The 12,413-nt window shown below is 41.8% G+C and overlaps 1 protein-coding gene across 3 annotated transcripts in view; it reads right to left on the bottom strand.

Moving 5' to 3' along the window:
* The window catches only part of clip2 (CAP-GLY domain containing linker protein 2), a 43,970-nt gene extending 31,557 nt beyond the window's left edge, over positions 1–12,413 (bottom strand). For all 3 annotated transcript variants that reach the window (XM_061056357.1, XM_061056358.1, XM_061056359.1), the window contains exons 1-2: positions 11,885–12,413; positions 8,697–8,924 (exon numbers count right to left, since the gene is read on the bottom strand). In XM_061056357.1, coding sequence (XP_060912340.1) covers positions 8,697–8,811 — 115 coding nt within the window. In that variant the 5' untranslated portion in view covers positions 8,812–8,924; positions 11,885–12,413. The remainder of the gene's footprint in view (positions 1–8,696; positions 8,925–11,884) is intronic.

Here is a 12,413-nt window from a genome sequence, read left to right as displayed (position 1 = left end):
GACTCAATCCACAACAACAACAACAACAACAGGAAAAATACAGAACTATCCCTTTAAAAGCTGCAGCACAGTTGCTCTTGTCTGCATTAAGTGAATCATTTTTATTCTGTTAAAGAATAAATAAATATCTGTATTGATTCTTTATTTCTTGATGTGTACGATATCTTGAATGTTTTTAGATTTGTTTCGGGTCTTGTCTTTATTTTCTAAGAACCCTACCCCCCTAATAACTTAAATAAATACATAAATAATACGAGATATTGACGTTCAGAGACCACAGGAGTGCTCAGGTCCTTCATTAACGTGTCAGACTGAGAGTGGCCCGGGGGGGGGGGGCAGGCTGTCATGCAGCATCACCATCAGCTCTGTCTCTGTGTGTTTGACCCACAATGTTTCACACTCAGCAGCTGGACTCACAGCTGGACGGTGAAAAACCTTGAAGAGCACCAGAAAGAGTTCAGGAAAGTACCTGAGGGACCCGCATGCTAATGACACCGTTGCTAAAGACTAAGGGTCAATATGATGGAATGATACAGAGTAATCTCGTTAATCTAAAATATTTTTTTCATTATTTGAGGCTAACCTGTTTACCATCTCAGACCTCAAAGGAGTCTCTGATGAAGTCACATGATCAAATGATGATCATTAAATGATGCTTTCTTAAAGATAAACACTGCTGATAATTAAAGTTACATCATGATGAACAATTTTAGTACACAAAGTGGGAACTTGTAGAGAAGGCCTGAACGATTTGGGAAACGATTCAAAAAATCTCAAATTTAGTGACAATTTCATAAACTGGAAAAAAAAGTGCTCTGTCTTTCTCCTCTTCTTCTCTCTCTCTCTCTTCTTTCTCTCTCTCTCTCTTTCTCTCTCTCTCTCTCCCTCTCTCTCTCTATCCCTCTCTCTCTTTCTCTCTCTCTCTTCTTTCTCTCTTTCTCTATCCCTCTCTCTCTCTCTCTCTTTCTCTCTCTCTCTCTCTCTCTCTCCCTCTCTCTCTCTCTCTCTCTCTTCTTTCTCTCTCTCTCTCTTTCTCTCTCTCTCTCTCCCTCTCTCTCTCTATCCCTCTCTCTCTTTCTCTCTCTCTCTCTTCTTTCTCTCTTTCTCTATCCCTCTCTCTCTCTCTCTTTCTCTCTCTCTCTCTCTCCCTCTCTCTCTCTCTCTCTCTCTCTGAGCTGGGTGTTTGTGCTTGACAGTAAGTACAATGTGAGAACATAACTCGTGAGCTTTGGTCGTGCGAGCTGATATTTAACCACGACTTTTACACAATCATAAGTCCAAAAAGCCTAAAGCACGGTGTAGCTAATTTGACATATTAACGATTCCTTTTTACCACAAGTTATGAATAGAATAACTTTTTTGATTTGTTGTTCAGTAATGTTTCTGCAGCTTTACGACTTCTCCTGTTCGTCCTTAACATTTATTTTTAAGTGTGTGATCAGCGTCTTGCCCAGCCAGGGCAGAAGGAGACCTACAGTACAATAATTATTATTTGTGATGAAACGCTGGATCAACCACTGCAACATGTGACCCCGGGCCAGCCGACCAGAAGCCGGTCTTTAAAAAACCTGAGCTAACCCCATGATTTGGGTTGCCGCAGCAACAGGCAGGCGAGGGTAAAAGGATCCTCGGCAGAAGGAAGACTGGAAAACACAGCCCTTACTTTCACCATTGTGCTTGGCCACCTCCCACCACCATCTGAATCCCACTATTCATCAGCTCGGCACAATGAGACCTCCACAGCTTCCTCCCCCCCCTCCCCCAATTATCCCCCCATCTCTCTTCTGCCTCTGTTACACACACACCTCTTTCTGTGGCCTCTTTATCTTCTGCTTTTTTTATGATCATTCTCCACAATGACACTCATTTTCGCCCTCCAACTTGTTCTTTTTTGTTTTAAATTGGGTTTATCGGTTAGTCAGGGCTCATATTGTGCCGCCGTCGTAGCAGCTGTGCGAGGCCGAGTGAGACAGATGGAGGGGGCTGAGCTTCAATGTTTCTGACTTTGAACAGTTTCTGTTAAGTGTCCTCTGTTTGAAGGGTTTATCAGGTGTCTTGCCCTTCTTTTGAGGTAATACATTCATGCATTTAGGTTTTTATCTGTGACCACATACAGGTGTTAAGAGGCGCTACCTAAATATACATCATACAATATGATATGTGACAATATGGCACGATGCGGTCTGATATGATACAGCAAAATGACTCAATAAGAGTAAGGGTTAATCCCCAACGAGGTGTCCATTACCTGGAATTAATGGAGGCCTGCGCGTCGGGCATTTTTAATGAGTTTTGTTGTCAAAATATAAAGTTACTCGCCTAACGATGGCTAACACTAATCGTTCAATCATTCATGACAATAACTAATCAGACCTATTTCTTTTTTGTACCAGGCTGTAAACATGAAAATTTATGCTGTAAATGAACATTTTTAGAATGGGTGTGTATGTGACTTCCTGTGCTTCTGCAGCCAGCCTCTAGTGGACACTCGCCAAACTGAAGGATTTTGAACTTTGTTTGTCAACACGGGAGGTTGCCGCTTGCCTGCTCTCCAACCGGTCTCTACTTAAAGTTGACCATTTTATCCTGTGGCCCATAAACTCACCACTGACAAGTACCTCATACAAGTTACCAAACTATCCTTTTAATGACTTTTCTGTCACCTGAGCAGTACGTGAAGCAAACAGCTGAATTTGCCTTTTGTAACGTTATTTAGAAGAACTGAACCGCCCCCTTTATGCAAACCTACATCCTTATGTTGGTCACGAGTTACACAACCACTGAGGCCGTTGTATGTGATATAATCTGCAGATAAAGAACGCATTCTCACAAGGTAATCCAGCATCAAACATCGAATGTGAAATGACTATGACGAAATGCTGAAAACATCAGAGTGGTCCTTTTGTGGATTTGAGGTTTTTCAGATTACGTTGCTCTCCTTTTAAAATTTGCTTGCTGTCTTGCAGGACGGGTTGACGATGTATCAGTGTGAGATTTTCATGGCCGACGCATTAATGTGATGAAATCCCTTCATTTGTCCAGTTTAAGTTACTGGATTAGTTAACTAAACTTTCTAAGTCGAGGTAGAAACCTTGTACCTTAAAGGTGACATATTCTCCTCCTCTTCTTCTTCAGTTTAAATAAGTCTCAGAGCTCCTCAAAACATGTGTGTGAAGTTTCTTGTTCTAAATCCACTCTGATCCTGTATTTGATGATGCCTATAAACCCCTCTATTTCAGCCCTGCTCAGAACAGGCTGTTTCTGTGTCTGTACCTTTAAATATGTAAATGAGCTGTGTCTGACCACGCCCCCTCTCTGGAAGGGCTCGGGTGTCCATGTCCTATTGTTTACGGTGAGAAGGCAGACTCAGAGGGCAGAACAAACACCTAGCTGTGGGAGTGTCACCCACCTGGGGGAGGGGCTACTGCCCTTTGTGATGTCATGAAGGGAAAATCTCCAAACGGCCTGTTTGAGCACACATTTTCTGAAAAGTGGAGCAGGCAGAAGACGGAGAGGATGGACTTTTCTCATCATTGGGGAGTAACTTCTGAGGGTAACAAATCTGTAAAACCTGCCAATGATGTGGTTTTATCTTGTTGAGTCATCATAAAGAATAAAACGACTGTGCAGGTCTAAAACATAGGATGACAGAGAAGCAGCGTTTGGTGTGCAGAATGTGAAAGCATGTGTGAGGAGTGTAGATTCTGCAGGAAGCTGTAACCAGCAGCCTCCGACAGAGACTGAGATATTTCTGCTGAGAAACTCACTTCCAAGGTCACAGGAGACGTGGCACAGCGACAGCTCGGCTATTTTCACTTCAAAAAGAAGGAGCTCGGAGGAAGGCTCAGATACTCCTCCCCCTTTCTCGCTCATTGACTACGGCTTTCTTTGGAAACACTTCTGTAAAGTAAACTCTGCCAGCTTCCGACGCGGTGGCCCCTTCTCACAATCTTCCTTGTAAAAAAACCAACAAACAACGAGGCCAGGTCAGGGTTAAAGACGATCAGGGGCAGGAAACTAATCTCTGTATCCACTCACTGAGGCTTCAGTATCGTCCTAATGGTTTCTTATTGGTGTTTTAAAGACAACCTGGAGCAACAAACAGGATACCTTAGAGAACAGAAGGAATGCATCATGTTAACCTCGTCTTCAAGGCCATCAAGAGAAACTGAAACACTTCAGGTCGCTTCACAAAGACTCAGAGACGAGACGAGATCAAGAGCTCGTTGATTATTCGACAGACCTGTTTCTGATTTCTGAAGTGCACACTGATGGATCGCCCCAAAACATTAGGATTTCACTCGGATAGTATACTGCAACAAATGTGACAACTTAAAGACAACATGGTTATCTGCATTGTTTTTATGACTAATAAACTCTTGACCTAAAGGAACGGGGTCAGATTAGAGCTACTGCCATTGGACAAAGCCTGGTGTTCACCACAGACTGTATGAAACAGAAATAGTCTTCATTACGTCACCCATTGGTTTCTGAAGAAGCAATATGAAGCATAAACGATGGTGGTCACCAAAAACACCCAACTAGCTCATCAAGCTCATCATCCAGCTTTATTCCAAAGGATGAAAAAAAAACATATCAGACAGTTTGAGGTCAAAAACGAGATTAAGCTAAAGTGAAGACTATCTTTCTGGCAAACTCGCCTGTCAGTCAATTTAGCCACGCCCCTATGCCTAACTGTGCCAAACTATTAGTCTTAATATAATCAAAACAAAAGTGTTAAAAAAAACTACCACTGGGGCGCTGGTGGAACAGTGGTTAGTGCGCGCCCCATGTGTGGAGGCTGTAGTCCTCCAAGCGGGCGGCCCAGGTTCAAATCCGGCCTGTGGCTCATTTTCCTGCATGTCATTCTCCACTCTCTCTCTCTCAGTTATTTCCAACTCTATCCACTGTCCTATCTCTCCAATAAAAGGCCCAAAAAGCCCAAAAATAAATCTTAAAAATAAAATAAAATACCCCTTTAATGTTTTTGCCGATAGCTTGGTATTAAAAAACCCAATCAACTTTTTTAACCAGGATGGAAACATGTTTATTTCTGTGTAAAAATCAGCCTTTTTTATGGGACCTAGTGGGGTTTCCTTTGCTTTTGCAGCCTGCCTCAAGTGGACACTAAAGGAACTGCAGATTTTGCACTTCAGCATTGACTTCAAGGTTTTCAACACCTGAGATTGTCACTTGGTTTTCCCCTGCTCTCTGACTTTATGCTATGCTCAGGTTATCAATCTTCCTATTGAAAACATGACGATGACTATGCAGATTTTAGGAAGCTTTAAGGATGTTTGATGCAGAAAAAAGGAACATCAGGGAAAGTCAAAGCTCCGTTCATCATGCCTGTGTGTTGTGTTTGGTGGATAAACAGGATGTGAGTAAAGTAATGAGCAGCAGAAAGAGTCTGAGATGAGCTCTCCTCCTCACATAAGGACAGCAGCTACCTCACAGCTGACGGGCTAAAAGGTTCAGTCCTGCATGAAACATTAAGGGATTAGCTTTTTGAGCTCGTAACGCTCGAGTTCAGGACGATTTCAGACTCCATTTGAGCCGCTCTGCCCTCCGCTCGGAAGAGAAAGAAAACACAAACAATAACTCGGATAGAGGGAGGAGGTCGCACGCAGGATGGCTCACAGATAAACATATCGTATGACGGCTGAAGTAGAGCCAAACTTTCTCATTTTAGAAAAGTGATGCTGCAGCTTTTGAGTATTTTGAGTGGGCATGAAAAAGTTCTCTTAATACACAAAGACGGGCTGCATGATTCTTTAAAGATATTATGTTTGGGATATGATTCATCTGAAGAAGGGAGGATTCTTTTTGCACGATAACTTTTTATTTTAATGTTGATTTAAAGGTTGGTTAAACTTAAATATGATTTAAGTAGAAGTTAAACAATAGTGATACCTGTTCTGTTTCCACAGAATATATATATATACATATATATATATATATATATGTATATATATATATATATATATATGTATATATATATATATATATGTATATATATATATATATATATATGTATATATATATGTATATATATATATATATATATATATATATGTATATATATATATATATATATATATATATATATATATATATATATATATATGTATATATATATATATATATATATATATATATATATATATATATATATATATATATACATAGGCACTCATGTCGGGCATTTCCAGTGATTTATTCCCAAAAGATTGCACATCGTCACTGGGAACATTTTGGAACCAAATGGTTGCAATTGTATTCATGCAATCTCGACAGTGTCACTGCTCTCCTGCTCTGTTTTTAAGACACATCAATGTAACTGTTACATCTTTATGAGACGCCAAAAGGACTTGAGAAACGTGAACGGTTTATATGTGAACAGCCAGGTCAGGAGAATATCTGGAGCAGTCCTCCTGAAATGATCTAGATATTTTCAGGAGTGCAGATGTGAAAACAGTTTAAGAGTGTGTCGCTTAAAAACACATGGTATCAAAAAAGTATTGACAAATTTGACAACCATTGGAGCTTAAAAACAAACTACATCAGTTCATATAGGTGCAACAAATAACCAAAGATACTGAAATGTCTTTAAAAAGGCCGAAACTAGCTGAATGACATCATCTTTGTTCCTGAGGTTAGCCTCTGAAATTGGTCGTCAAATGAAGAAAATCTAATTATAGAAAACCAAACTGGCATGGCACAGAAGTCATTAGAAAGAGTGTAGGTTGGACTAAAGGAAGCACATCCTGTTTAAAACTTCAGCTGTGTTGTTTTTTCTCCCTCAACATGAAGCCTCTGATAAACACACACACACACACACACACACACACACACACACAGACAAAGCAGCCTGACTATTACTCTGCTGTGTTTTGCAAAGAGCTGCTTGTGAAGCTGTAATTTTAGCGGAGGCAGATCTCACATGTGCGTGTGAGGCCGGTGGGATGTTTCTGTCATGTGAGCTAAAAAAAACCTGCAGAGGGATAAACACAGCGGCTGCTTTTAAAGGTCCGAGGACATCTGTGATTACTTTTCTGCAGAGAGGGGGATTGTCATTTTCATTCGGATGTTTTACACAGATGTTTTATTTTTTGGGTAAGCACAGCAGTCGGATTTTCAGCAGTTGCCAGGTCACCGGTTTGTCCACAATATGTCGCCTTTTTCACGTCAGGGTTTCTGATACGTTCATTAAATCGTCAAGAAATCACACATAGACACAAAAAAGAAGTTTCCATTTTAAAGAAACGTGTGCTCATCGAGATGTTTTTGGGATTTCAGCTTGTATCCTTGAATTCAGAGAAAATCCTTCTCAGTGGGGGTGATTCATCAGCGGTTTTGTTTTTTAAAATTGTAATTTTTGACACAAAGAACATCCTCAGATTGATCCTTTAAAGGTTTTATTTACCACATCATCTTTTAATCTCGGTTATTCTAAAAACTGTATTGTCATTTTAGACTTCCATACGAGAGGTCGATGATGCTTTTCAAGTAGTGATGTAGTCAAGACCACATTAACAGAGACCAGAGGGCTCAGAGACGGAGACAAGACTGAGACATTTAGGGATCGAGACCGAGACAAGACCATAAATATCCCAGAAAAATCATCATCTTGTGCGCAGGGGGTGTGTCCATCTTAGACCGCAACACTGGGAAGGTTGCAGGGGATAAAAATCAAACTAGGTTACAAATGAATTGTAGTTATTTGTTCTTTTAGAAAGAGGTGTTTCCCTTCTTATCAAAGTCATGACGTGGGTAAACAGCCTGTCTTGACCGGTCTTGATTTAAAATCTGTCCAGTCTGAGACCGAGACAAGACCGAGTTAAAAATGATTTTGTTTCTGAGACGAGACCTTCAAAAAGTGGTCTCGAGTCCGGTCTTGTGAACAAAACTGATTTTGATTATAACGCTTCTTTCAAGTGTGAACATAAAACTACAGCTTGTGAACACTGCTCATAGTGTACCATGTCTTAGAGATTCACAGATTCCATCTTGGTATTGGATAGCTGCATGCTTTTCTCTGTTTACGTCGCTGTCTTCAGTGCTCTGGTAGGCCTGAACCCTCTCCATTGAATATCATTACAAGTTGCACATGCTCAACTCCTCCTCTTTAAAACAAGAGACAGGAGCTACAATGGGGGCGGGATTAAATGCATCCATGAACGCGTTACCAACCACCACCCAAAGGGGGCAGCAGAGAGGTACGTCCCATGAACTGAGACATAAAGAGCGAGTCGTGTAGCGTCGCTGGATCAGAGCAGACCAGCATGAGTCAGCACTTTTTTTTACGTTTGTCTCCAGAGAGTGTATATGATGTTGTTTGATGAGTATGATTGTTTAAGTAGATTGTTCTCTAAAATGATCCCAATGCTAATTCAGTTAGCCAGTTAATGGCAATTTCCAGTATGTATTAGCATCAAGCTAACAAACTAAGGTATACATCCCGGTCCATCTGTGAGAAATTGTGCCAACCCAAGAGAAAAAAATGCACTAGTTAAACCGTGTGTGTGTGTGTGTGTGTGTGTGTGTGTGTGTGTGTGTGTGTTTAATGTAAAGCAGCTGTGGTTGGCTGAGTCATGACACAGAGTAACGGCCTGAGAAACTTCCGGTGACGAGACAGGATAACTGGAAGAAAGAAATTCCTCGTATTTTTCAGAAGCAGGAAGTGTATAACTCACTGTCTTTAGGGACCACAGGGCTGGACGTCCCGCCCGCTGAGGTCCTTCCCACTGGGCTGGAATGTTTGGGCCCCCGGCCGGGGATCTTCAGTCCACTGGACTTCAGCATATTCATTCTCAGAGAGGCAGGGGAAGACGGCCAGGACCTGAGAGCTCCTCCCCGGGTGATGAAGGCGTCTGGATCAGGCACTAGATGTGGGAGTGGCAGCTGTCACTCTCCATGTTCAGCTGAGGGAAGAAGAGAGGAAGAAGAGGGCGGTGATTAGAAAGAGAAGAATTAAAGAGAAATCTGGAAATACTGTGGTATGAACAGACGTCAGTAGTCGATGTTTATCTGTTGTTTCAAATCTTTTTAATGCTGATAATAGCACATCTATAACTGCTGCTTCAGAGAGGAAAGAAGAAATCACCTGTTGAACAAACTCTGTTTTCATGGTCATACATGAGAGAAAATGTCAGCATGGTGGGAGACTGAAAAAAACATCAGAATCAGCTAAATTGTTGTGTTAAAGTCTTTCTATGTGATTTTTTGATCCAGCAGATGTCGCCCTTGAGCACCAGCATGAAACCAAAACAACTCGCGCTGCATTGTTGTGTTAGCATGCTAATGCTAGCAATCTTTATTCTGCTCGTATCTTCACACTGCATGTAAATTTACCTGAAATGAGCGTGATCTAGAAACACAGCTAAGCAGTGAGTACAGTATGTTATTCTTCTTTTCTCTAGTCCCTCAATTAAACAACTTTTATACGCGAGGGGAGGAGTCAGCCGGCCGTCCTGGCGATGTAAACAAAGTGAAGATAGGACTCTGAAAACTCTGAAAACATCACAGACAGTGGGACTCGGGTGTTACACCCATTGTAGACAGTCATGACTCACAGAGTTATTTTCAGAGGAGATACTTGATTTATATATTTAAGTGTGAAAAATCACAGATAAAGACTTTAAAGATCGGTATCCGTCCTGGTTTCCACAATCGGTACATCCCAAGAAATAACTGATAAATATACATGATGAAGACCGATCTAAAAGAGGCACATGTATGTGTCACCCAACCTGCAGACTTGTTTGAATGAACCAGACGGTGGTTGATTCCACAGCAACAAAAACAGGAGTCCTATTGGGTCATTTCTTGATTTCAATTATTGAAAATTACAAGCAAACTCCTGATTGCTTTCATTGGTGTGCAGAAGTTTTGCATCTCCTCTGCATCTGTCTAATAAAATAGATGTAGTGTTTTTAAAGCTTCAGCAGTTCTTTTTGATACCATCGATAACTCAAACAACAGAGATTTTAAAACATTTGGTATCGGAACATTTGACCTGAAATAAAGGGTCAGCGAGTAGCTCAGTCTGTAGGGACACGGAGGGTCACCAGAATTGAAGTTTGGTAGATGGAGAGGTCCCTTCCCAAGTACTACCTAGGTGCCCTTGAGCAAGGCACCGAACCCTGTACAGCTTCAGCCCTACTCTGACATCTCTCCACTAAAACATGCTCACAGGTCCTGTAATTAAACACCATTAAGCGCAAAGTGTGGACAAAATTGCCTTCGTCTCGAGCTGCGATCACCTGTGTCCTTCATTGTTGTGTTAGCATGCTAATGTTAGCGCTCTGTAGTTAGCTCGTAGCTTCACATTGTTGTGTTAGCATGCTAATGCTAGCGCTCTTTAGTTAGCTCGTAGCTTCACATTTCACTTCACAATGACTGTGATCTAAAAACTCTTACTAACATCCAAATAATCAGTGAGTATGTTCTTCTTCTTCTCTCTAGTTCTTGACTAAAACAGCTTTTATACACAAGGGGAGGAGCCGGCCGTCCCGTCCATGTAAACACGGCTCTGACAACAACACAGCCAGCGGGACTCGAGCTTCTCCCTCATTGTAGACAGTCATGACTCAGAGACACATTTACACAGGACAGACTTTATGATTTATTTATGTGGAACATGTCGATCATTCTTCCTTTAAATCCTTCAAATGAAACAAAAGAAGAAAACGTCGATGCTGAACTTCTAACTCGTGTCTAACCATCACAAGACGACTCAGAACAAGAAATCTTTGCATTATAATGAGATTTTTTTCTTTGTTACAATAATGTGACTGCCTTTTTTTTTATAGCCCCCTGTCGTCTTTTTCTACTTTAATCTCTGCAAACATGACAAGCAACAAAAAGGATCATCGCTGGGGGATTTGTGGGAGTGTGAAGTATACCACTCCCGCCTGGCACTGGGAGACTTCACAGGTAACAGTGACAGAAAAACGTCCAAGCGTCACTGTGCGCTCCTATTTTTGGCTCTCGTCTGAGCTGCTGGCTGCTTATTACAACAAAACCTGAAAATTAATGAGACGTATCAGGCTCTCTTCCAAAAGTGTCATACCACTACTACACTACTGTTACAAGTATTCAACACATGAAGAAGAAAAACTGTCTTTAAGTTTTGTTATCCCACTGTGACATTTAAAGGTATTTCATTAGAATAAAGCCACTCCTTACGTCTGTCACCGTGCATTAATCATTATTACTAACACCTCATCGCCTCATATTTCCCTTCATAGTCAATTTATCAATTTAACCAGAGTTACAACATCACACAGGCAATGTAGGCCGTGCTCCAAATCACGGCCCAAAGCCCATTAAGAAGATGTAATGCTGTTACAGCCTACAATAAACAACACACATCTGCTGGAGGCTCTTAAACTAGGCAGGGTGTATTAGGGAAAGAAAGCAAGCAGATTTTAGGCCTAATCTGTTTCTGTCATGTTTACCCCTCAGCTACATCATTAAACAAATAGGGTGGCTGTTTTTTTTTATTTTAGAGCAGAGGATCCTGTTAACGGAGGCGAGAATTGTGGTTAATTTGATATTTCAGGGCCCCCCCCCTTTCCCCTTCTCCCCTAAGCTGTGGTTTCCCTCTGGCCTGCAGGATTTCCTCCAAATAAGCCTGGATTTTATTCTTCAAATTGACTCCTTGATTATTTTCTTTGACTCGAAACGGGATGAAAAGCTTTGTGATGATAATGCGCAACCTCCACGCACAAAACAAAATGTAACACAACGCCAGTTTGATCTATTGTTGTAGCTCTACTGCGGCAACGTGGTCCATAAGGCTGCCCTTCACTTCAATACGGAGCCCCTTGCAGACAAAAATGCCACAAAAGGCGCATTATCACAATAACAAAATGCTCACCTTTCTGGGTGGGGGGGAAATAGCGCGTCCGATGAAGCCGGTGAACTTTCAATTTTCTTCCCAGGCGAAAAGGGGGGGATTAGTGGTTGCCACTCCCTGGGATGCAAATATGGATGCTGAGCAGAAACTGAAAGGGAGAGTCAGCGTGGATCAGCGGATGATGGCAACAACTGCACAGTGTCAGCAGCCGGAGCAGGAGCAGGAGGAGCAGGAGGAGCGCACCGGTGATGGGTTCATTTCTGTCAGGATGAGAGCTGGGCGACGATGTCTCCTCGACATGTATCTCTGTCTTAGCAGCCGATCACTGAGCACACACACGTCCCCGACTGTTTCCGAAAACGAAATGCAGCATCAGCAACACTCAAAGCCAACTTTTTTTTTCTGCTCGTCTTGGTTGCAAAATGTATCACGCAAACAGTCTCGGTGGTCTCTTTACGCTCTTGTCCGTGTTCCCACAGTGGTGTGGGGTTTGTTGGGTAAGCACAGCCTTCCCTCTGACTCAACCCACCGGCTAGACTGAACAAAGGGG

This window comes from Labrus mixtus, chromosome 14 (assembly GCF_963584025.1).
Source record: "Labrus mixtus chromosome 14, fLabMix1.1, whole genome shotgun sequence".
Lineage (NCBI taxonomy): Eukaryota > Metazoa > Chordata > Actinopteri > Labriformes > Labridae > Labrus > Labrus mixtus.
The sequence above is the reverse complement of the archived record's forward strand: the minus strand, read 5'-3'. Positions and strand labels throughout refer to the sequence as shown.